Below are 27,033 nucleotides of genomic sequence, written 5' to 3'. Positions count from 1 at the left end.
TTTTTTTTTTTTTTAATTGTACATTTGCATTTTTTAACGAAGTAATGCATAAAATAAAGATGACATAAGTGAAAATAGTATTTTATTTTTACCATTATATTGCATGTAATTCATATTTCTTCCGCCACCTTGTGGACAGGATATGGATGGACTTAATGGGTGTTTTTTATTTATTTATTTTTTTTTTTTATGTTTTTTAACAAATACATTTTTTTCTGACTTTATTTTTATTTTAAATATTAAATTATTTTATATCATTATTAAAATATGACATTTTGACAGGAGATGCAAGGAAACAATTCTTTCTGACCTTTTTTTTTTTTTTTTTTTAAATAAGTAAAGCATCCAAATAATAACAATAAAATACTAAATATACAGACCAGCAAAAAAAAAAGAAGATTTCTTTTCTTTTTAAAAAATATAGAAATATTTAATACACTTGGAGTTTATCATGTAATTTTACTATTTAAGGCCTCTAAAATTTCCAAATAAATGAAAGAATTCCAATGAAAGGAACCCACAGAGCCAAGCCATCAGTTAAAACAAAATATACTGTATTATATTATAAATAGAGATGAACAAGCTTTAAGACGCTAACTAACGTGCACTCATTTAAGACTATGGAGGGAAATAAGACACGAAGGCACCGTCGTTGAAAATAAGGTTGCACGGTAAAAAGCGTGTTCAGCAGGCACTAAAACGATGTCGTCCAGACAATGAACAGGATCGGGAAGCACAGCATTTAGCAAGATTGGACATTTAACCCCCAAATTTTAGACATCACATCGAAGCCAAACATACGTAACAACAAAATCTCCACACAAGTGGAAAGTAAACTCTTACGGGAAAAAAAAAAATGGGGGCGTAGACGTGTTAAAATAACAAATATGTTGAAAGTATAATAGAAAAAAATTCTATTACTCTTATTGAAAATTTTACTTTTAATCCAATGAGATTTTGATTAAGGCACCATTTGGATTCTTATCCTTCTTTCATAAAGTTTAAATCCTTGTCTTTCCTCTTGCCTCCACTGGAGGGCGCTACAGTTTTAAAATTCTCGTGCACAAGAGTGACTTCAGGATATTTTCATTACAAGGGCCACATCTGAAAAAAAATTAAATAAAACACACTACATGGTCAAAGTTAAAGTTATAATTTTGCAAAAAAGTTTTATACCTTCGAGATTAAAAAAAAAAAAAAAAAAAAAAAAAGCTGTTTTTTTTGGGGGGGCCAAAACAATTTATATAATATTTTTAAGAATGATGGTATATATTTTTCTGATGAAATGCTGTCAATTATTATAATGAAAAAAGTTCACATTAGATCGATGTCAAAATTTACGAGAATAAAATTGGATAAGATTTTTACGTGATTTAAATCAAACGATTCTGAGATGAAGTCATACTACTTTTAAGATTAAAGTCGTAACTTAATGAGGTTTAAGTGTGTACGCAGCATATTAAAAAAATCATTGTGAAATTTTAAGGTCGTGTTTTTCAATAATTTTTTTTGAAGTTATATATTTTGGCCCAATTTTCACATTGAATTTTTTTTTTTTTTACATTTACAAGATTTAAGGCGTGTTTTCATGAGAATAAACTGAAATTTATTTTTTGATAAAAACTCAAATATTTTCAGGGTTAAAATCATAATATAACTTTTTTTTTTTTTTTTTTTACAAGGAGAACTGACGGAAGAACAAGTTGCTCTTGATCATTTTAAATTATGCAATGAATTTATGACTTTTTTTTTTCCTCGAAAATACACAACTTTATTCTTGTTTGTGAATAATGACGTAGTGTAATTTTTTGGTTTTCTTTTTAGCGATGTCCCTCCCTAATTGTCCTTGCCAGATTATACGCATCTGCAACAATTTCAAGCAAAAGGGTTTGTGCTCCTCCAACGTTTTTAAGCTGCATATGAAAGAGTGGAATTGAGTGTTTTTTTGTTTTTGTTTTGTTTTTCTCCCCATAAGGAGACAAATCTGACGTCCCAAGACATGAGTGTGTGCGTGTGTTTCCGCTGGGGATTAAATAGTAATAATAATAATAATAATCTGCGTAAAAGTGCTCATGTTTGCGAGTCCAACATGGCGGAAACGATGTCCAGCAAACAGTCCAGTCCGAAAAGGTAGCCGTCCTCGCGGTTCCCTTCCTGCCAGGGCGCCCGGTGATCGAGCTGCTGGCCCTCGGGCAGCGGCGTGGTCTTGCCGAAGTCGATCAGCCACACTTTGGCTCGCCCTTTGCCGTCGTGGACGAACAGCAGGGAGCTGCCGATCACCTGACAGACCAAAAAAAAAAAAAAAAAAAAAAAAAAAAAAACGCGAGACGAGAATATTAACTCATTCACTCGCCGCCATTTTCACAGAAGCAATCCCGGCTGTTTTACTGGATTTTGACTGATTTTGCAAGGCCCACAGAACATTGTGTTCTATTGCTATAAAAGCATGGAAACCTACCAAAAGAAGGATTAAAGTCTCTTCTTTCATCAGGAAAAAAAAGTATGTTTCTTTTTTTGCAGCAATTAGCATTAGAAGAGAGCTAATTTTCATCAGTTTTCACAAATCTATTTAAAATTGTAAGTAATTGAGCTTTTTTTTTCTACATGGCCCTGGTTGATCTCCTTTGCTCTGCTGCCACCTGCTGGCCGTTTGTGTAATTACTACAATTTCTGCAACCGTTCTTTGCAGTTGAGAGGCTGCATCAAAGCCTTCCGTATGCTCTAGCATAAAAAAAAACAAAAAAAAACAAAAACAAAAAAAACCGTATAAATACGTCTTTGGGACACTTAGAACATTAAAAAACCGTATTTATACGTTATTGGGAGTGAATGAGTTAACGTGCGGAGGAAAAGCTGCGTCTTACCTCGTGAGTTTTAAAGAAGGGCGAGATCTCCAGGGTGCTTCTGATTTCCTTCAGCCTGGCTCGGTAGCCGCTCTGTTAACGATTATGATGTGATGAAAGCGCACTTTTAAATCGCACTCGAGGAAATGAGCTGCCAAGCGTGCGATCGGTGGCCCCGCCTACTTACCAGGATGTCCTTGTTGCCTTTGACGAAATCGCGGAAGGCCGCCGCGACTTGCTCGCGCGTCTTCGTCCTCTTGAAGTCTCTGTTGACCGTGCCGTCCTCCTTCTGCGGACGCAACGTGTCCACGGTGAGCACCGTCGCCTTTTTTTTTGTTTTTTGTTTTTTTGACAATACGGCCGCTATAACGCGGTTCACTTTTCGCGGTCTCGCAGATTTTTTTGCATGCTTTTATTTTTATTTATTTATTTTTTTTACAGTAATGTACCTATTTTATAAAATTTATGAAGGTTTGAACTAGGGCCGCTCGATTCTGGAAAAAATAATTATCACGATTATTTTCGCAGTCATTGAAATCACGATTATGCAAACGATTGGTTTTTTTTTTGGTACAAAACAAGAACAAGTTTAAGCATTTAAAAATAAGGGAAAAAAAATAGAAACACTAATTATGTAAGTTCCATTTTGGATGAACAAAATTTATAATATCCATTTATAATAATATTTATTTATTTATGTTGGCTTGAAGTTGGAGTGCACAATGTGCACTGTGCAGTAGGACAATAAAATATATATATATATATATTTGTAATTTTTTGCAGGAAACAAGAAAATGTGGAAATGTAAAAAAACAAAAAAAAAACAAAAAAAAAATATGAAGACAAATAAAAAAATTTTTGAAACACTAATTTTCCAAGTTCCTAGGGATGAAACAAAATTTATTAAATAAAAACGTGCAAATGTACAAATGTAAACAACTCAAAAATTAGTATTAATTATGTTTTGGTTTTTTTACAATTATGCCGATTTTGTAATTGTGGGGTGTAATAATTGAAATTGTAATTGAATTTTAGTTAATTGCACAGCTCTAGTTTGAACATTTCTTAACGTTTAAATACCCCCCCCCCAGCCCGATGTCACGTGACGAGCTAACAGAAAAAATGTAACCCAAACCGCCGTGGAAACTCACCGGGTGGTGTTGCGCGGTTGCCAAGCAACACGGTTACTATTTTGGAGGGACGACACGCTTCAGGTCTGCGAGCGCACGCGCACACACAAACGCGCACTTCTGTTTCTGGGGGATAACCCTTGAGAGTCATGGCAACGGACCACCGGGATTCACGAATGTCCTTATATAGTCATAACCGTGTGTGTGTGTGCGTGCGTGCGTGTCAGGGCCAGATGCTAACAAGCTGCCACCAACAGACCTCTCGCAATTTACGCTTGGAAGTTTCTTGGACAAAAAACAAAAGAAAACAGGAAGTGACATCAATGCCTTGAAGGCCATCCACGCACGCACGCACGCACGCACGCACGAGAGAAACGTGGTTTTAGCGAGCGCGGGGCCCACCTTGACGCCTTCGATGCGGAATCCCAGCGTGGCGGTGGAGCTGATGGTCTCGCGCCACTGCATGTATCGCGGCTTGGTGACCGCCTGCTGCCGCTTCTCCTGCTCCGACGGCGCCTCGGGGTCCACCTCCACCATCTTGTGGTACATGTCGGGCCGCGGCGTGGGCTTCTTGCGCGCCTTGCTCAGCTCCTCCTCCAGATACGTCCTTGGCGGATCAACGGACGGGGTTCAAGTGCACCATTTGATGCGATTCATCCATCCATTATTCAATCGATGAAGTCATTCAGCCATTTTCACTGAAGCGACCTCCTTCGCTTCCCGGCTGTTTTTACTGGATTTTGACTGATTTTGTACAGATAGGCCGATATGTTTTTTTTTTTCTTTTCTGGGCCGATACCGATGCCGATTATTCGTCAAGGACACCGATAACCCATATTTGGAGCCGATATTCATTTTCACTAAAAAGGGAAAATATCGGCGTCAAAATTTTGAAAAAAAAAAAATACAAACTCCAGCTCTTAATTTTTTTTTTTTTTTTAAAGCATACAGAACTGTGTCAGAAAATGAGAATATTGTGATATAACTGAAATATTGCAATCTTTTTATTGTTTTAATTAGGGGTGTGAATTGCCTCGTACCTGACGATTCGATTCGTATCACGATTCACAGGTCACGATTCGATTCGATACCGATTAATCCCGATACGAATTTATAAGTCGATTGTTGCGATTTTTTTTTCATTCAAATTTAGAAAATACTAATCAGTAAGCTTGTAGAGTGTAAGATTTATATGAAAATGTATTATTTATTTATCTGAAATTTCAGTCTTATAGAGGTTGTAATCTGTTTCATGTTTAAACAGCATTAACATAAAATATTAAGGCTTAATGTTCCGTTCATATAACATTCTTCCATGCTTAAGGTGTGAATCCTAAAAAAAAAAAAAAAAAAAAAAAAAAAAAAAAAAAAAAAAAAAAAAAAAAAAAAAAATCGATTTTGCCTATTATTGAATCGATTCGAGAATGGCTCGATGTAGTATCGCGATATATCGCCGAATCGATTTTTTTTTTTAACACCCCTGGTTTTAATATTACTGATTCTAACATTTTTTTTTATTTTTATTTTTTACTTGGTCTGAGGAAATATTCTAATATTTTGAGATAGGATATTTGAGTTTTCTTAATTAAGCTGTAAGCCATAATCAGCAATATTAAAATAATAAAAGGCTTGCAATATTTCAGTTGAATTGTAATGAAATCAGAATGTATGGCATTTTTGATTATTTCATTGCATTACAGAAAATAATGGACTTTATCACAATATTCTAATATTTTCTGACACAGTCCTGTATGCTTATTGAGTAACTTTTAGGGTTAGTAAAATATTTTTTAACATTTTTTTTGGGCCAAAAATGACAATGTGATCTGAGGAAGTGGCCATAAAACGGTCAACTGAGTTGAAACGGTTATATGTGACTTATTTTTTATTTTTTTCCCAAGGATCAGATCAAAATAAAACACATCAAAACTCTGCAGGATATTATTAATAATTCATATGAAGGGTAATGGAAATTTGTACTCAAACAGATGCCTGCATGTGATTCAATAAAAACATGTTTGTTGACGTGGCAAGCAGCCAATATCGCCCGAGGTCATTTCTGTTCTCGTTCTTCGAAACTGCAAACACTAATTTTTTTTTAAATATATATCTATCACGAGTTTCCTCTCAGGTAATTAGAATGCATAGAATAAAGTCATTTATATCTACTTTAAGATCGTATTTATTTATTTAATACAGTGTTTTTGTTATTACGCTCTACCCGCAATTGGTGAAAGTAGTAATCTTTATTTGTTACATTTATTAACTATGTTCTAAGGTACACTACTGTTAAAAAAAACAACAACAAAAAACTAAATTGCAAGGTCGCAAAAGGTGAAAACCACAAAATCATCTGGGGTTGATAATTGAGCTTAGTTTTATTATAATATTATTATTATTATTATTATTATTATTATTATATATTGTTGTATTTATTTCTTTATTATTATTATTATTATCATTATTATTATATATTATTCTATTTATTTTGTTATTTTTATGTTTATATATATATATAGAATTTATATTTACATATATATTTATATGTATATTATTTCTATTATATTATGAATTATTATTATTTATTTTTGTATTTATTTAATGTAGTATTTATTAGGGGTGTGAATTGCCTAGTACCTGACGATTCGATTCGTATCACGATTCACAGGTCACGATTCGATTCGATACCGATTAATCCCGATACGAATGGTCACGATTCGATACCGATTAATCCCGATACGAATTTATAAGTCGATTGTTGCGATTTTTTTCCATTCAAATTTAGAAAATACTATCAGTAAATTTGTACATGTACACTGTAAGATTTGTATGAATATATTTATCTAAAACTTGAGGCTTATAACCGTGAGCCACTGTACACAAACAGTTTGCAATCTGTTTCACATTTGAACAGCATTAAAATAAAAATATTAAGGCTTAATGTGCGGTTCATATAACATTCTTCCATGCTCAAGGTGTGAATCCTAAAAAAAAAATAAAAAAAATAAAAAAAAAAAATAAAAATCGATTCTGCCAATTACTGAATCGATTCGAGAATCGCGCGATGTAGTATCGCGATATATCGCCGAATCGATTTTTTTTAACACCCCTAGTATTTATTGTGTTTTTATTTATTATTTATTTATATTAAATTATTATTATGATTTTATGATTAGTTTTATCATAGATTATTATAGATTTATTACCTGACCAATATATCGCTAATTCCTTACAATTAACTCATTGACTGCCATTGACGGAAAAAGACGTCAAATAATGCATTTTTGCTGGGCTGGCAGTGAATGTGTTAAACACAATGTGCCAATATATTTTGTGATTATATTGCAGCATCCTTTTTTCCTTTTTTTTTTAGGCAAATGTTGCTTAAAAATCCATCAATTTTGGTTACATCTCATCTTAAGTCATTGACTGCCATTGACGGAAAAAGACGTCAAATAATGCATTTTTGCTGGGCTGGCAGTGAATGTGTTAAGTACTGAGTGAAAAAAAATGGCATTACATTTTTTTATTTTTTTTTAAATCGTTCGGTGCGAGCTTCCACTGCAGGAAGGGATGGCGCTCAATGAATAGCATGACATCATTAAAAGAGGAAAAGCAAACAGGAAGTGGACGTCATCCATCTTTTCTTTTTTTTTTTTTTTGCCATTCCTCCTCCCCACGCAATGAAGCGACGGCGTTGGTCCCTCTTACCTCACCCCCATCTTGCAGTCCATCACGCACGGGCAGTCAAAGTCGGCCAGCAGGTCCTCCATCTGGTTGTACTTCTGTCCGTCCTTGTCCACGTCGCCGTGGTAACCCGGCACGTACGGACACAGCACGTCCCGCATCAGCAGCGACAGGCAGCGCTGCTCGCACTCGCAGTGTTTCTGAAAACGGACGTCGGCGGTCAGCGCGCTGCTTCTTCTTCTTCCACTTCCTTTCCCGACACCCGTCAGACCGCGCCGGACTTACTTTTAAGATGCGACCGTTGGCGCCCGCCTTGAAGCTCCCTGGGAACAAGAGACGACGCAACGTTAAGACCGGAGACGGCGGTCAAGCCGGGTCGAGCGGATCCCGACCGACGCTCGTGACATTTTGGTTTGTTTTTTTTTGCCCGAGCGACACGCTTCCTTTTTAGGGCCCCGATGGCGGCGGCCCGCCAGGGACCACCGTCAACATGGCCTCCTGGACGGATGCTATAAATGGACCTGCTACAACCTTGAGCTTTTCCACTCAACATGGGAACACCAAGGTTATTTTAGTTCACTCAAATTTAAAAAATAATTTTGTTAACAAAATAAAATTTAAAAAAAAACGAAAATGCTTTAAAAAAAAAAGAAAACTAACTGAAACTACATTTTATGTTTACAAAACTAACTAAAACTGAATATAATTATAGCAAAAATGTTCTTCGTTTTAAGTCTTTGGCAAAAAATGTCATTAATGAAATAAAATAAAAACGAAATGCTTTTAAAAAAATGAAAATTAACTGAAATTACATTTTATGTAAAAAAAAAACAAACAAAAAAAAAACTACAGCTAACTTGAATTAAACCAAAAATGTTCTTCATTTTAGTCTTTTGCAATTCATTTAATGCACAAGGTTATTTCAATTGATTTTTTTTTGTATTTTTCTTAAAAACATTTTGAAAGTTTTGTTTTTTGCATTTAACTCATAACCTAGCAATGTTATTTTAGTTAACTAAAACTAACGAAAAAACAAAAACTAAAATTAAAAAATGTCATTAATGAAATAAAATAAAAACGAAAATGCTTAAAAAATCAAAACTAACTGAAATTACATTTTATGTTTATAAAAAAAACTAAAACTAACTTGAATTATAGAAAAAAATGTTCTTCCTTTTAGTCTTTGGCAATTCATTTAATGCACAAGGTTATTTTAGTTGAATTTTTAATTATTATTTTTTTCTTAAAAACATTTTGAAAGTTATTTTTTTTGCATTTAACCCATAACCTAGCAATGTTATTTTAGTTAACTAAAACTCACGAAAAAACTAAAACTAAAATTAAAAAATGGCATTAATGAAATAAAATAAAAATGAAAATGCTTCTTAAAAAATGAAAACTGAAACTACATTTTATGTTTAAAAAAAAAACAACAACCTAAAAACGAATTTTTTTTTAATGTTTTCCCTCAAGCAATTCTAATCCACAAAAAAAATACAAAAAAAAAAAAAAAAAAGTGTCCTTGTGTGTCCCGCATACCAGCATGCCCCGCCAGTTGTATCCAGGGATATTTCTTCTTGAAGGACATGACAAACGGCGACCAGTGGACCATGTTCTTGATCTTCTTCCATGACTTGTGCTGCAAAGATAAAAAAACAAACAAAAAAACGTGCTGTGAGAGAAAGACGTTCAAACACCGTTGAAAAAAACGATGCTAACAATTTTTATTTTTTAAACTAGGGATGTCCCGCTCACATTTATTTTTTTTATATTTTTTTCTGCACCAGAGTCTGAGTTTGAATCACTTGATTTTTTTTATTTTATTTTTTTATTTTTTAAGAGTCAGAGGTATTCTTGATTTTAGGAATTATTAAAATTTTAAAGGGAAACTTCACGTATTTAGCCCATTATACTAATAAAAAGTTAATATTTTGTCTAGAATTAATTTGATACTTTTATTATTTTTCACATACAATTAATACTTATAAAAAAAAATTGCCACTTGTTGTCGATTGAAAATGACCTCACATGTGCTCAGTGCAATGACCAATCACAGCTCACCTGGTTTCTAGATTTGGTCATGTGACATTCACAAGCTGAGCTGTGATTGGTTACCTGAGCCCTGAGCACATTGTGATGTCATTTTCAGTTGACTGCACGTTGCAAAATGTGTTGTCAAATGTGTTTTTAATTGTGCAATTAAATGAAAATATCCAATTTATTATTAACAAAATATTAATGTTTGACTGTCACAAATGACTAAATAAGTAAAGTATCCCTTTTTTTTTCTTTTTTTTTTAAGCCGATACCAATCAGTTGAGAAATCAAGTGACAACCTTTTTTAAACCCCCCAAAAAATCTTCAAGAAATGCTGATAAACATGTTTTCCACAAAAAATAGGGATTTAAAAAAAATAAATAAACAGACCACCACCAAAAAAAAAAAAATCATCAATAAGTACTGGAAAAAACAAAAACAAATCTGTGAACATGCAAATCGGTTCCACTGTCATGTCAAATAAACCCGAACAGGCTGCATATGAAAGGTTACAAGAGAGCCAGTTAAAACGGCAGCTTGAGTGGATCTCAAGGGGAAAACAAGCCTCTCAGGCTTTAGGGCTTTTTTTCCGACTCTAATCTTGATGGAATGAATGGCAAAACACACAACTTGACACACACACACACACACACTGCTGGGTGTCCCTGAGCACGAGGGAGTTTTCTTCCAACCTCCCACAACACCACTTTGTATTTTCAGAACACGCTGTCGCTGACACCCCCCCCCCCCCCCCCCTCCGGCCCACAGGGTTTCCCTTGGCAACCGTCAAAAACACTTGTTGCGACGCCTCCCCGCGGACTCTCCGGCCCCTTTCCACACGTTTTCCAAACAATGCGATTCATGTCGGGTTCGTCCTCGAGAATTTTACAGTCATTGAGAGGCCCCGGGTCCTCTATGGAGGACCCAAAACTGCCAAAATTCAAAATAAATGAATAAATAAACGACTAGAAGTGAAAATAAAAACGGATATAAAAAAATATAATTCCAAAATTAAATCCCAAAAATAAATATAAATGGAAATAAAAACAACAATATAATTATATATAAATATATACCAGTTTGCAATGGGGCGGAGTCCAACCCGAGACACCCTTAGGACCGCCCCCCTCATTTGAATAACATTTCGTCCCGACAGTATGGACCAAAACTGCCAAAATTAAAAATAAATAAATGACTAAATAAATAAATACATAAATAAATAAACAAATAAAAGTACAAATAAAAACAAGATAAAAAAAAATATAATGTATAAATCAATAAAAAAAGTAAAAATAAAAACAAAGATAACAAAAATAAAATTCACACATTAAATACAAATGTATAAATAAATAAATAAATGACTAAAAGTACAAATAAAAACAAAGAAAAAATATAAATAAAAAAATGAAATACAAATGTATAAATAAATAAATAAATGATTAAAAGTAAAAATAAAAACAAATTTAAAAAACAAAATTCAAACATTAAATACAAATGTATAAATAAATAAATGCCTAAAAGTAAAAAGAAAAAAGAAAAAATCTAATTAAAACATTAAATACAAATTGTAAATAAATAAATAAATGATTAAAAGTAAAAAGAAAAAATCTAATTAAAACATTAAATACAAATTGTAAATAAATAAATAAATGATTAAAAGTAAAAATAAAAAAGATCAAAAATATAATTCCTAAATTAAATACAAATGTATAAATAAATAAATAAATGGCTAAAAGTAAAAAAACAAAGATAAAAAATATAATTCAAAAATGAAATACAAATGATATTTATATTATATATGAATGTATATGTTATATCTATATTTATATATATTTTTTTTCATTCATATTTTTTAATTTAATTTTCAAATTATCTTTTTTATATCTATTTTTATTTTCACTTTTAGTCATTTATTTATTTTGAAATGTTGGCAGTTTTTTTTTTGTATTAAAACCCTGCTTTGGCGGTTCGGGTGCAACGGCATTTACCTGTCGGTGGACGGCGGTGACGAGAAGGACGGCGGCGAGTGACGCGACGACGCTCCACAGCGAGTACGACGGCCACGTCATCGCGGAGAGAAACGCTCGTTAAGCTTCTGTGACAACACTAATCATCCGTGCAGCAAACGATCCCATACTCCTCCTTACTCGCAAGTAACACGTGTCCGATAAACAACCGTGCGTCATTTGTTTGGCAAAAAAAACTAGCCGCCGGCAATCTGGGCATGCAAATCGGCGTCAGGGGTCACAACAATGACACAAACATCGGGGGGGGGTTTGGGCGTGCAATTCACCGAAATTCATTCAATTACAATTTCTATTATTATACTTCAAAGTTGGCAAAATTAGCAAAATAAACAAAAATAAAAGACCATTAATACTAATTTGGGGTTGTTTAAATTAATTAAATAATTGAATCAATCATGTTTGATCCAAATGTATTTGTCTTATTTTGTTTATATGTTTAAATATTTTCTTGTTTTGTATAAAAAAATATATATATTATTAATATTAATTTGGAGTTGTTTAAATTAATTTAGTAATTTAATAAATCTTGTTTGATCCCAACTTGTATAATTATTGTGTTTCAAAGAAATTTATTTGTCTTCATTTTTTTTTTTTACATGTTTAAATATTTTCTTGTTTTGTAAAAAAATTAAAAAAAATTAAAACTCATTATTAATACCAATTTTTAGTTGTTTAAATTAATTTAATAATTTAATAAATCTTGTTTGATCTAAAAGGAATTTGCATAATAATTGTGATTCAAAGAAATTTATTTGTCTTAATATTTTTTTTTTTTACATGTTTAAATATTTTCTTGCTTTGTGCAAAAAAAAAAAGAATATTTGTCCTAATCGTGACTCCAATTATGACCAAATTAATCGTGATTAATATTTTCTTCATAATCGAGAAGCCCTAACTTCAGCTGCCCGCCTGTTCTTAAAGCGCTTTATAAATAAAGTTGAGTTGAGTTGAGTTGAGTTGATGAGTCTTCTTCGCCTGAAGACTTGCGTCCATTTCCCCGCCACTGTTATGAGGCGCTCCCCCTAGTGGCCCGCCAAGCAATTGCTCAATCAGTCACGAACAATGGAGAGGGTTATAGTGGCTGCGTATTAACTACAAATATCGCGGTACTTGCTAAGGCGTATCGATAATCTATTAGTTGTCGCGATATCGTTATATCGTCACACTCCTACTGCCAATATCAGCAACTATGCTTTAAAAAAAAAAAAAAACGACGGGCAGTGAAGGAGTTCGTAATAACAACAATAACATAATAATTCCTTAATTGGATGAAATGAGTCTGCAAATACCGGGACGTGAGAGAGAGAGCGAGAGAGAGAGCGAGAGAGAGAAGGGGGGGAAATAGTAAGCAGAGGAACTTCTTGCAGACAGGAAGTGAAGGGGGAGGGAGGAGGGGGGAGAGGAGGGGATGCCACTTTGCCTCGGCCACAGTATTTTCCACATCCGCCGGTGGCTACAAATAAAAAAAAAAAAAGAGAGAGAGAACGACCTTGTCCTCTGTAAACAACTCAAAAGCAAAAGCGAAGGCGGGAAAGCCACGTCTAGATTGTGCAGCATGTCTTTTAATATTTATTTATTCAGATCGAGCCACCTACAAATGTACTTAGGGGGCATTTTTGCAAAAGTATACATTTTTAAAGTCTTCAATTTGAGGGAAAAATTATTATATTTCTTTTTTTGTGTGTGTGTTGATCAGGGGCACTTCTTTCTGTCCCCTTTCATTTCTTTTAATTTAACTCATTCAAACCCGAAAACGTGCAAATACGTTTTTTTTTTTATCCTTTGTCCTTCCCTACCAAGGACGTATTTTTATGTTTTTCTTTTTTTGTTTGTGTTTTCTTTTTTATGCTAGAGGACACAGAATGCTTTTATGCAGCTTCTGACCTGAAGAGGTCACTTAAAACAATGGTAGTTATTAGAGAGAGAGAAAAAAAAAAGCGCGAGTCACGTGACATAAGGCACGGATGTTGATAAGGGGAAAAAAAAAAAAAAGTCAAATCTTAACTCATTTGCTCCCCAAAAAATTTATCAACACATTCTATTTTAAATATTGCTATGGTCCCAAAAACATATTACACACAGTTAAAGAGTTGCACGCACACAAGCACAGCTGGAAGAGGGGAAACTCGGTTTGACGTCACGGGCTTGTTGCTAAGCAACGGGTCGCTGTGGTAGTGAACATTTTCCACTGCGGCGCACACAGTTGAGTGCAACGTGCGTTTTTAGTTTGTGTGCGTGCGTCACTTTTGTTACATTTGTTGCGTCTACAAGATGGCGCGTCAGGGTGTGTGCGTGTTTGACCGGGTAGATTCTTTGGGTGCAGCCTTTATTAACTTACGTGCCAAAAGTTGTATCGTTTCCAAACCACTTTTTTTTTTTCCAGACACTACTAGCCGGGTTTACATTGGGACTTTTTAGTTATTCCGAATGAAGCTCTGTGGTCACATGTTTACATGTGACGTGACCAATTCCGTTTAATCAGATCAGCTCACCTGATTTATCATGATGAAGTTAATTCGTCATTTAGCACAGTAATTTTGATAGCGTTAACACTTTTATTGAAGAAACATCTTGCTAAAAAAAAAGAAAAAAAAAAAAGTTTAATGTGCTTAACTCATTTGCTCCCAATAACGTGTAAATACGTTTTTTTTAAATGTTTTAAGTGTCCCAAAGACGTATTTATATGTTTTATTTGGGTTTTTTTTTTTGTATGCTAGAGCATACAGAAGGCTTTGATGCAGCCTCTCAACTGCAAAGAACGGTTGCAGAAATGGTGGTTATTACACAAACGCCCAGCAGGTGGCAGCAGAGCAAAGTAGATCAACCAGGGCCTTGTAGAAAACAAAAAAAGCTAAATTACTTAGAATTTTAAATAGATGTGCGCGTTATTCGGAATGTTGTGTATACATGACGCCAGTTTGGAATGAAGAAAGGAATATACCGCCCCTGTGAATCCAAATGAAATTCCATTCGGGTTCAGCCTTTTCATTCCGATCGAGGTGTTTATTTGGAGCATTTTCATTCCGTTTGGCCGTTCAGATTCAGTCTAATCGGAATACATGTGGCGATAACGCTTAGTACATTTGATACATAAAATTTGCACCCTCCGAATACGAATGGAATGACATCGCCAACTACTGGCCTGGCATGCAAACTACAGTCTTATTCGGTCATTTGAGTTGATGCGTGTGAACCGGGATTTTTTTTTTTTTTACGTCGCGTTGCGTTACGCGGAAACTTCCTTCATTCTTACGAGGACGTTGCGTACAAACATTCCGCTGGACTAGCGACAAAGATGAGATATGTGGCGAGGCGATGCCTTCGGGCGCGTCTCCAAAACACACACACACACACACACACAAAAAAAACATGGCCGTCGATGGAATCTAGGCCAAAGCGACGGCTGCTGGCGATGAACTCGTTCAGGTGCGATCGTCGAGAAACATTTGCAGTGCACACGTGCGCGTTCCCATCTTGGAGCCGTGCCCGGATGGAGGAGTCAAAAAAAAAAAAGATGAGCCGGGCTATGTCTAAATAAGGTCGTGTTCTAACCGTCAGGCCTGAAAGTCGACGTCATGCGAAGAAAAGTGAACTCGATCGTTTAAGCGAGGAGGGGGGGGTCATCAAAGTAGTCAGGACTATTTGACGATCGTTCAATCGGAAAGCGGTAAACACAAAAGCGCGGCGCTCGCTCGCTCGTCTCTTCTCTTCTCTTGCTCCTCGGGCCCCGGCGCCGCATTCCGCTTGCGCGATCAAGCACGCCTAATATGTCGCTGCATGTCGGGCTCGGCTCTTCCACGTTTCATCAGACCAAAGCTAACGAGCTGCAGGTGGGCAGGCGGCGATCGCAATCTCGGCGGTCGTGGAACGGGCAGCAGGAGCCATCTTTTTGTTGTGTTTTGTTCTGTTTTGTTTTTTGACTGACAGTGGAAAATATGCAAAGAGAAAGCAAGCGCTAAGCCTCCATTCAAATCCATCCGCCAAAATAAACAAATTGCAATCCAAGACACCTGTGATCATCGGGACATCTGTTTAGGGACACGATATCCGACACCCAACTTTGTTTTGGTGTCACAATATTGTGCAGAAGGCGCGTTATCCCCTCACCGATAAAAAACAACGTATTCGTTAATAATTAAGGCAGATGTCTAGCAGTATTTCGTGATTTCTTTCTACGAGATGACACCAAGAAAGCACAAGTTGTAAACCACTTTGTAATCCTCATTATCGCCGCCTACAGGACCGGAGTGGAACACGAGTAAACAGCACGTAAATTTATTAAAAAGCTTACATTTAGGGCTGCAAAAAAAAAGTCGAACAAGTCGACTTTAAAATAGGTCGATTAAAATTTTGGGGCCGTCCATGTTTTATACACAAACAATTTTTTATTTTTTTTGCAGACACACGCAGTTTTGTAATGGCCGTTATTTGCCTGCTTAAAAAATCAAAATCAAAATCAAATCGATTGAGGAAATTAGAAGCGATATACAGCACATATTTTTTCCTGAACTGCTTATTTTTATCATTTCTTTGTGTCACATTGTAAAAATAAATAAATACAATTACTTAAATATTAAATCAATATTAATATTCGTTAGAAATTGCGTGCTTCAAAAATTCGAAACATAAAATATGTTTTAAAATGTTAAAATTGAAGATATAATACATATTTTTCATACAAACTTACACCAAACTGAGTCCGTTGCTGGACAGATAAACACAAGTAAAAGTTAAGCTGATGAGTCTTCTTCGCCTGAAGACTTGCGTCCATTTCTCTGCCACGCTTATGAGGCGCTCCCCCTAGTGGCCCGCCAAGTAATTGCTCAATAAGTCATGAACAATGGAGCAGTTATCAGGGCTGTATATTCACTACAAAAATCGTGATACTTGCACGGGCACATCGATGATTTATCGGGAGACAAAGTATCACGATTTATCACGATACCGATATATCGTCACACTCCTAGCACAGAGTGTGCCCTTTATGAACTTGAAGCCTGGCACGTGTACGCACACACACACACACACACACATCGATGTCAGACACAGTACAAGCTTTGTTCCTGTGAATGTCAAAACCCAGGAGCACCTCACATGACCACAAAGGCGCTGAAAACTTTCAAATGATTAAATATCCCGATATTACTCACAAGACTTTTTTTGCCTTTCAGTCTGGCGGAAAATAACTTGCCCAATCTGCACATTGAACACTTATGGGAAGTCCTTTACCCACACTAGTGTAATTTTAGATTTTTTTTTTTATTTAGTCCATTTTCCCGCTATACTTTTGTTAGCAGATTATGTTGAACGTTTCGGATCTAAAACTATTTCACATCAAATTTTCTCTCGTCTTTTTTGATGAAAAACAACTTGCGGTATATCAACAAGTAGCTACTACGGCTCCATGCTAAGCTAGCAAGTTAGCTAGCATGAGTTAGCGGTTGAATTAACGTTGTTGTTGGAACGGTATAGCCATTGGATTAATGTTACATTAGAACTGTAATATAATTTACTTTTTTGGGGGGTTTTTGACCGTTCACCGTGTCCCATTGGCGGATACAAGATTTTACAAAATCATATAATTTTTGTCTCGTTTTTGTTCATAAGCTAAAATGTCGCTAGATTTTAAGTCCAGTTTTAATGAACTCATTCACTCGCCGCCATTTTGACTGAAGCAACCCCCTTCGCTCCCAGCTGTTTTACTGGATTTTGACTGATTTTGCAAGGCCCGCAGAATATTGTGGAAGAAAATTTCTTTCATCAGGAATAAAAAAAGTACATTTGTATACGTTTCTGTTTTGCAGCAATTAGCATTAGAATATAGCTACGTTTCATCATTATTCACAAACCTGTTGAAAACACGGGGAAAAATAGCTTGATGCAGCATGGCCCTGGTTGATCTCTTATACTCTGTTGCCACCTGCTTGCCGTTTTTTTTATAACAACTACCATTGCTTTCAGCGACCTCTTCAGGTCAAAAGCTGCATCAAAGCCTTCTGTACGCTCTAGCATAAAAAAAAAAAAAAAAAGACAAATTCGTTTTTGGGAGTGAAGGACAAAGTATTCAAACGTATAAATACGTTTTTGGGAGTGGAGGACAAAGTATTAAAAAACGCATTTATACGTTTTTGGGATTGAATGAGTTAAGTGAAGTACATTTCCGTCTTGTCTTCATTCGTTGACAAAAATGCATACTGATTTAGTGGCATTTGTTTATTCATGAGGGTTTTAGTCCAGTCTAGTCTAGTTTTAGTCTGGTGAAAAATGTGTTTTGACAAAATTCATTTGGTTTACTTTTCATTGACAAAATTAACACGAACCCATTTTTGAGTCAGCAGCACAACGATATGCAACTTCTTCTCGATTCGTGCTATTCATAATAGATTGACACTCACTCACCGCTTTCTGCCGAGAGCTGAGCTGCGCCGGGGTGAGGAGGTTCCCGGCTCGCTCCGTGTCGGAAATATCCTCCTCCGACTCTTCCCAAGACGAGGAGAAGCCCGCCGAGGAGGCCGAGGAGGACGACAGCTTCCTGAGGGAGCGCGTGGACGAGGGCGCGGGGCTCGGGGGGCCCGCCCGGTCCGAAGCGGACCCTCCGGGGGTCGGAGGTTGGCTTTCCACGCCGTGCTGGGTGACGATGACGGCGGGGATGAGCGGGGGCTCCTGAGGCTTGGACGCGGCGGCGTCCGGGTGCGCGCCCGACATGTCGGCGTCCGTGCGCGGCGGCGGCGGCACCTCAGGACCCGACTGGCGCTCGGCGCTCACGTCTCGCTCCTTTGAATCGCCGTCATCTCCCGCTGTTTGTTTGTTTTCCTTCACCCCGCTGTCCTCTTTTATCCCTCCATCTTTGGCTGAAGGCGCTTCCGAGGTCTCCGAGGGCGCCGCATCGAGCCGGGCGCTTTCGATGGTTTCTGAACGGCAGTTTTCGACAAACGACGTCTTGGGGTCTTCGATCGTTTTAATGGCGCCGCTTTGGCGCCCCCCGTGCGCTGCTTCTCTCCCATTTTGGAGAACGGGAGGAACTTGACCCCGGCGGGCCTGGGTCATTGAGCATTCGAGGCCGGGAGGGGGCGGGGCTTGGAACACCGGCGCCGCCGCTCGTCTCGGAGACCGAGGGCTGCGCTGGAGCTCGCCGGTGAGCACCTGGTTGCGGATCCCGGAAATGTGCGCCTCGAAGATGCCCACTTTGCCCTTCACCTGCGACTCGTGCACGCAGAGGAGAAAACGACATTCGGTATTTTTATTCAATCCATTTTAATTTCTATAGCACATTTTATAAACAAGCGTGTCCTAAGTTCTACACGTTGAGATCATACACGTAAAATCGAGTTAAACCAGCTATAAAAATGAAAAAAGTCAATAAAATGCTGAAATACAATAAGTAAAATAAAAAATAAATATATTAAATACCCATATAAAACAGAAATAATTTTTTTTTAATAATAATAATAATAAAAAAAAATAGTAAATAAATATTTTTTTTCGAAGGTGGGGGCAATATTCCGAGAAAAAAAAACTCGCAAATTTGCCACTTTAGAAAGTCGCAAATTTGCCACTTTCTAAAGTGGCAAATTTGCAGGAAAAAAAAGAAAAAAAAACTCGTAAAATTGCAAGTTTATAAAGTGGCAGATTTGAGAGAAAAAAACTTGGAAACTCATGTGAAACAAGCATAGAAAGTTGCAAATTTGCCACTTTAGAAAGTCGCAAATTTACCACTTTCTAAAGTGGCAAATTTGTGAGTTTATAAAAAGTGGCAGATTTGCGAGAAAAAAACTCGTCTCGTAGAACTACACGTAGAAAGTCGCAAATTTGCCACTTTAGAAAGTCGCCATTTTCCACTTTCTAAACTCGCAAGTTTACAAGTTTTTTCTCGCAAATTTGCCACTTTATAAAGTCGCTAATTTGCAATTTTTTTTTCTCAGAATATTGCCCATTCCCTCTAAAAAGAAAATATTTATATGTGGCCCTTAAAACGCCGTCGTAAAAACAAATAAAATATTAAAATAAAAAATATATAAAAAATTATTTTTTTTTAAAATCTAATACAATTTTAAAAAACACAAAAAGACCCCAACTGTTAGAAAGTTACTGCTATTAACATCATATGGTTAATCTATTTGAAAACCCGACTGCAAAATTTGGCGCAAACATTCAAGTAGTACATTATGTATTTCTCGTAAATTTCTGAGTTTTTTTTCTCTCGCAAATCTGCCACTTTATTAAACTCGCAGATTTACCAGTTTCTAAAGTGGCAAATTTGCGAGTTTTTTCTCAGAATATTGCCCATAGCCTTCAAAAAAATATAATTTATATGTGGCCCTAATACGCTGTCGTAAAAACAAATACAAAAAAATAAAAAAAAAACATAAAAAAATATAAAAATAATAATAAAAAAATTGAATAAAATAAAAAAAAAAACACACACGAAATGACCCCGCAAACCCACAAACAAAAGACAAAAAAAATAGTTTTCTCTCTGTTTACTTTAAAATTAAAGTCAAAGTTTTAATTTTATGCCAATCGTGAGCCATGCTTATGGCCTTCCCCATTATGTGTTAGGATTAGCTTGAAACTGGCAGCCTAAAGGCTAAGATATGTGTTTGTTTTGAATTTGTTATGAACTCAAGCGTGAATGCTTGATTGTCTACACTGTCTGTGTCTTGTGATTGACCAACTTCTGCCTGGCTGTACTACTAAGAAAACAGCTAAACGGATGAATAAACTCAAATTTGCCGCTCGTCTCACCTCGACGTTCTGCAGCTCTTTATGAATCTGCAGCAGCTGCGCTTGGCGCCGCCGCTCCTCTTGCTTCTCTCCTCCTCCCGACACCTCCTTCCCCTCCTCCTCCTCCTCCTCCTCGCCTGCGCCGGGTGAGCTGAGTCGTCGGACCCGCTGGCCCACGTTGACGCCGAGGAGCTCCCGGCACCGAGGCGACGGCGAGCGGGCGCGAGGGCTGGGGCCCGGGGTGAGCGGGAAGACAAAAGCCTGACTCGGCGTCCCGGTGGGGCTCGTCTGCGACGTTGACACACGACGAGACGCGTCGTTAGGTGCACCTTCGCTGCTATTTTCCCTGTGTACAAAATTCAGAGGCGGCCACCTCCACCTAATTTGCTCGCCACCTCCAGCCTGAGCCGCTGATAATGATCTCACTCTGCTTCATCTATCCTTCCTTTCTTCCTTTCTTTAGTTTTTCCTCTGGTCTCTTGAGATCTCCCTAATCTGTTGAGAGGTTTCTGTGGTGGTTGAAAGATTCTGGTTTTGGAACCATGTGGGTGGCACGGGGTGTCTTTTTGGTGCTGGACTTCACTTTGCTTCATCTTTCTTTCCTTTGATCTTTCCTCTGGTCTCCCGACCTTCTGAACGTCACAACTCTGGCAAGACTCTGAACTATCCGGTTAAGGTGAAGGATTTCATGAGCACACACACAGGTTTGTCTTTGTATCATCGTGGGGACTTCTCATTGACATCATGCCTTTCCCTAACCTTACCCCCCATTTCCTTTCCCTAACCTCAACCATAACCCAATTCAAACCTAAACTCTAAAAACCAAGTCTTGACCCTCAAAAAGAGGTCTGAACTTGTGGGGACCACACCAAAACGTCCCCACAATTTCAAGCACTAATGATGACATGTTGAATCGGTAAGACTTAAATTGCACTTTGGGGTCTTTTCGTTATTATTTAAAAAAAAAAAAAAAATCAGATATAAAACACTTTTGCCAATTCAAAAAAACCCCAAAACAAAACAAAAAAACCCAAAACATTTGATTCAACTCAAATGTCAAACATATCTATTTAGATTTTAAGAATTTATTTATGTATTTATTTATTTTAATGGGAAAATTAGTTTTACTAAATAAATGAAGACAAAATGTTTTTTATCTTTTTTTTTTTTTTTTTGCTGATCCAAAAATACGATCCGAACTGTGACTTTTGTGATCCGTTGCACCACTAGTAGTCAGCCATCATAGTTTGGCTGATACCACCTCTGCCTCAGTTTGAGCCAGGAAAAAAACCCAACTGAATTCTGCTTCTTTTTAGCCCGATTTTGACTTGGGGGTACCTGAGGGCTGGCCGGGGTGTAAGGACCTCCACCCAGAAGGTGGCAGTAGGTGGCCCGATCCGGAACCTGCAACACCGGTCGACCAGTCGTGTTGGTTCCGCTATCTCGGGAGCTGGTACCAGTGGAACCTTGCTGAACGTGAAATTGATTACCGCTGTTGGGGGGTAAAAAAAAAAAAAAAAAAAAAAAAAAAAAAAAAAAAAAAAAAAAAAAAAAAAAAAAAGACATGTCGTCATACCGTATCAAGTAAGGGAACGTGTAAAAGTTTTGATTTCTACTCACCCGTTCATGACTGTGAGGACGTTCCGGTTTAGGGCAGACGCTGCCATCCCCGCGGCCAGGCCAAGGGCCCTGAAGGCTGGGCGGACATCAGACTCGTTCCCCTTAAAATGCAGGGAGGTGAACGGCTTCCAGAGTCAGCCCGGTTACAAATCATGCCTGGCAACAACAACAAAATGATAGTCCAGAGAAATTACGGACAATGAAGTGGAAGCGGAAAGAAATTCAAATTTTCCCTAAACAGCAGAGACGCCGACACTTTCCGTCCATTCCCGAAGTGCGTCACAGACGGCGATTATTCCTGGAGTCCTAAAATAAAAGATAGCATTGTTCTGACTGCGGGGAAGGAAAAATAACAAGAGAGACAAGGATGAGGGATGGCGACGAGAAGGAAGGCGAGGAAACAGGTTTCGCAATGTTTGAAAAAAAAAAAAAGATTTGTTAGGATGCTGTTTTGGATCAAAACGCTACAGACGCCTTGCAAAAATGCAAATAAATAGCTGGCAAACATTTCTCAAACAACATTTTTAATCCTATTTAGAGGCTAAACCTGGATCTATTGAACAAGCTTTTACTCATAGAAAATAGCATCTCTGAAATCTTGCAGTATTTGTTTTGCAAACCGAAACTGGTAAAACTCCGAATTCAAACAAATCTCTCTGGCTTTGTTCAAATAATTTCGGCATGTTTCTAAAAGATTCACAGACAGTAATGGTGGAAAGAAAAGTGTGATGCACAAATACTATAACAGTTCGTCTCTGTGTGTCCTGCGATTGGCTGGCAACCATTTCAGGGTGTATCCCGCCTACTGCCCAAAGCCAGCTGAGATAGGCTCCAGCACCCCCCCGTGACCCTTGTGAGGAATAAGCGGTTAAAAAAAGGGGAGGTTGGCGATCCAAAAAAAAGTCATAATATTGTAAAAAAATAAAATAAAAATAGCTCATACTAAAAAAAACAAAATATTGTATACAGGGCCAAAACATGCTTTGTGAAAATTAAACTGCAGTAAAAAACTATCCACCAGAGGGTGCTAGAACTGCACAAATGGAAACCAACCTGACTTTTTTTTTTTAACAGATGCTTTTAATATCGTGACATGGCGACGACGATATATTGTGGCAGTTTTAATATCGCGATATCGCCATTATTGTTACATCTCTAGTGGCACCGTGTCGTCCCCACGTGCCGTGAACCTTCGTCGTCTTACTAACCTGCTGTTAGTTAGTTCCAAATGCATCAGAAAGACATTTTTTTCCCATAACTAATCAGTAGTTTGCATGTGAAGAAGCCTTTCAAAAGCCTCATTTAAATCCCGCTGTTATTCTCGTCATGTGCAGCCAAACAAACAAAAACAAAAAAAGCGCCTCGGGATGTTCTTCCGCTTACAAGTCGGGAATAAACACCCGGCTTTCCTCCTTGAGGCGTCGAAAGAGGGGGCAGGCGGGCTGACAGCGTTTCAAGGAAATATTCCAATGATTTATTGCAGGATGATCAAAATCATCCAAGTTGCAGTGTTGATTTGGGAGGACGGAGACAGCGAGAGAGAAATAAGTGGAATGCTGAGTGTTTATAAGCCAGTTTCTTGGCTGCAAGACTTTTTGGAATCTTACTAGTTTGTTTGTTTTTTTGTTTGCAGTCAGTGTCAAACACACGACTTTCCATTTCGACGGAGCCTGGTAACGTTTACAAGCAACGAACTGGATGGACGCAAACAAAACTATTTTTTTTTTTGCAATTTATCACAAAATAAATATTCTGCCTTGGGGGAGGCCCCTCCTGTCTGTCATTATTAACCTTTCAGACGCCTTGAAGGCAGACCAGTATTGCATATCCAAATATTGATGTAAAATTTCACCATAAGCTTTCTGTTGACTTAAATTTTAATATTTGAAAACCAAATATTAGGTGTCTATATTTGCAGTTGCCATCTTCAGAGACGAGTGAGAGGGAAAGCAAATAAATGTAAATGACTCTGTTTTCTTGGAAACTTGTGGAACTAGTACTGTAAAACAAAATGAACTTTGGAAGGTAGACGCGACATTATTATTTTGAGACAAACTAAAAGTTTTTAAATAATTGCACTGCATAGGAAACTTGTGTTAATGACGTTTACTTTACGTTAATATTCATGTCAGTGATAGAAAAACATCAATTTAGAGAAAAAAAAAAGTCTGTTCAAATCATCACAACAAATGAAATTTACATTAAAAAAAAATAAGCATAATAGAATGTTATATTTTTTTGTTTAACTTTTGAAGCACAGTAATATGTATGTAAACGACATAATGGACAATAAAACACAATCATTAATGCATTGGATGATTCCATATTGAGGAAAACAACATTTTCCTTATGACTGCATTAAGATGTCTTACCTTACGAACTGTCACTCAAAAAAAACTCCTCCAGTACGAATTCATGGAGTTAATTCGACTCAAGAAGGAACAAGTAGTTCTTTGTCGATGTCAACACAGCCTCGCTACTACGTTGTGAGGGGGCGTCTTAACTTGGTCACGCTCGCAACGCGAAAAAACTGCCACGCAAACTACAAGAAGCGTCCTCCTTTCCTCGACGGCTGTCCCCCACGCTGGTTATCGCTACAAGCCGGCCGACGTGACGACGCCCGGCCCTCGGGAGGTGTCCGGCGCCATGTGAACAGCTCGCCAACTCCATCCACGAAAAGTCAGCCGCCCGCCCGCCTGTGTGCGGAGGACCGCCATCCGCCCCGAGAAGCCGGAAGTGGCGGGCTGGAGAGGCGCGCGCGCAACAGACACACAAAACAAGACGGGAACGTGCGCGCGCACGCACATGGTCGCAAACGTTCGCCCTCTTGCTTGCTTGCGCGCGCGCACGTACGCGTTCATTACATTACGGGTTTGATAAAAGTGATGGTTGGCGACATTGTGGCAACGCCCACTGGCACAATTAGTGAAGTTGGTAAAATGATCGTTATACAAGTCGACTTTAATTACAGAACAGTGTTTTTTTTTTTTTTTAAAGATTCACAACGAGTAACAGTCATCACTGAAAACTCGGAATTGACTTATATATTTACACGAAGAAAATAGTCTTCAGTAAACCTTATTTTCAAAACCAAATTTAGAGTTATCCGCCCCGCGAAGCCGGAAGTGACGGGGGAGGCGCGCGCGTGCGCGCACACACAAACAACACGGGCGCGTGTGCGCGCACGCACATGGTCGCAAGCGTTCGCCTTCATGGTTGCGCGCGCACGTACGTACGCGTTCATTAATTGGAACATTGTGGCAACGCCCACTGGCACAATTAGTGAAGTTGGTCAAATGATCGTTATACAAGTCGAGTTTAATTACAGGGGAACCATTATCAACAACAAAAACTTTACCTCACCTGGGAAACAGGTGTTAGTGGTAGGAGTGTTTTGTTGTTGTTGTTGTTGTTGTTGTTGTTTTTGAAGATTCACGAGTTACAGTCATCACTGAAAACTCGTAATTGACTTAAGAAGAAAATAGTCTTATTTTCAAAACTAAATTGGAGTCATTTTTAATAAACCTAACATACATGACATGTGTCTTTTAAACATAAACGAGTGTTTGAAAGAGGAAATAAAAGTCACAACATGCTTTCTGATCATTTACATAGTGAATAGCTACATGCAATCTAATGCTTAAAAAAAGTGTAACCTTATTTGGATGTTTACATAAACTTCCATGTTGGGTTCATCCCCAGATTCTAAAATCACATGTGATGTTTATAAAAATATGTAGTCCTCTATGTTAGGTTCACTGAGGACTCTAAAGTGACTACTAACAAACACAGTTCTTTAACTCATTGACTGCCATTGACGGAAAAAGACGTCAAATAATGCATTTTTGCTGGGCTGGCAGTGAATGTGTTAAACATTATATATATATATATATATATATATATATATATATATATATAATAGATTTTGTGATTATATTGCAGCATCCTTTTTTTCCTTTTTTCTTTTTTTAAGGCAAATTTTGCTTAAAAATCTGTCAATTTTGGTTACATCTCATCAAAGACTCTAAATTGCATTTGATGTTTACAAAAATGTGTCCATTAGCTTCATTGCACTTGTTTACGTTTACAAAAACGTGTGTTGGCCTCACTCACTGAAGTCATGCCTGTTGGCGTGCAGGTGGGTGTGAATCGTACGTGTCCTCATTGTGAAGAGTCGTTCGTGTGATTGACAAGACTGTCAAGCCCAGGAGGCACCGCACCTTTTTTTTTTTTTTGCTGCAGGCTCCAACTTCCTTGTGAAAATGAGACCGGGCGAATGGATGCACTCGCCATCCCCGAGGCCTGGTCAGGGGACCTGAAAAGTCGGGTATGCATCCGACCGCCTCCCCTAAAACTGCATACGGAGAGGCCGCAACCAGTTGAGCCAAAACAATGAACACCAAGATTGAAACTGCAAATAAAAGATGCCAGTAATGGAAGCATAGATTTGTGTGGCTGCAGAACACATAACAAACAATAAATTAAGAAACTGTTTTGGTTGGTAATAGAAGGAGAGCACAATAATCAAATCAATATGTTTACTGCTTATACTATCATATAAATAAAGACGACTTGATTAATGTCGACTTCTCAATTACAGTACATTGTTGACAGTTTATTTTAGTTTTACTTTTATGTTCAAAACGGAGAAGTGTCTGCGTTACTCTGTTTCCGAAGTGAAACCTGATCTGAAAAAAAAATAAAAATCTCCAGGAAAAAAATGGGGAACTGCTAAAATACTCAATCACGTAACAGTTTTCATGTCGTCATCTCCGACTGCGCTCTCGACATTTTGTTAAAAGCAAATCCTTATTTTTTTTCTTCAACTATTTTTGCACTTACAAAGATGTCCAAATTGAGACTTTTGGATTCAATTTAGGTGACAACTGCTCACAAAATGACTTTTAAGTCCCACAAATGTTTTAGGGTCAATCCGGGTCAATGTTTTCTTTCATGTGCTCTGCT

At 37.4% G+C, this 27,033-nt stretch overlaps 1 protein-coding gene across 3 annotated transcripts; it reads right to left on the bottom strand.

The window, feature by feature from the left end:
* Positions 1 to 533: 533 nt before the first annotated feature.
* itpkb (inositol-trisphosphate 3-kinase B) lies at positions 534 to 24,827 on the bottom strand. 3 transcript variants are annotated; one of them, XM_077510032.1, is made up of 12 exons: positions 24,441 to 24,827; positions 22,069 to 22,374; positions 21,787 to 21,940; positions 20,470 to 20,736; positions 18,124 to 18,921; positions 9,200 to 9,299; positions 7,946 to 7,983; positions 7,685 to 7,860; positions 4,376 to 4,580; positions 3,031 to 3,132; positions 2,865 to 2,936; positions 534 to 2,280 (listed from the first exon to the last, which is right to left on the bottom strand). In XM_077510032.1, exons 2-12 carry the CDS (start codon positions 22,113 to 22,115, stop codon positions 2,071 to 2,073), a joined length of 2,169 nt encoding a protein of 722 aa, XP_077366158.1. In that variant the 5' UTR covers positions 22,116 to 22,374; positions 24,441 to 24,827; the 3' UTR covers positions 534 to 2,070. The 3 variants fall into 3 exon arrangements, with proteins under 3 accessions (XP_077366158.1, XP_077366157.1, XP_077366159.1); XM_077510031.1 differs by having other exon boundaries at positions 22,069 to 22,224; XM_077510033.1 differs by having other exon boundaries at positions 2,132 to 2,280; positions 7,690 to 7,860; positions 22,069 to 22,224.
* Between the last annotated feature and the right edge of the window lie 2,206 nt (positions 24,828 to 27,033).

Source organism: Festucalex cinctus, chromosome 21 (assembly GCF_051991245.1).
Source record: "Festucalex cinctus isolate MCC-2025b chromosome 21, RoL_Fcin_1.0, whole genome shotgun sequence".
Taxonomy (NCBI): domain Eukaryota; kingdom Metazoa; phylum Chordata; class Actinopteri; order Syngnathiformes; family Syngnathidae; genus Festucalex; species Festucalex cinctus.
This window is presented reverse-complemented; position numbering and strand designations above follow the sequence as displayed.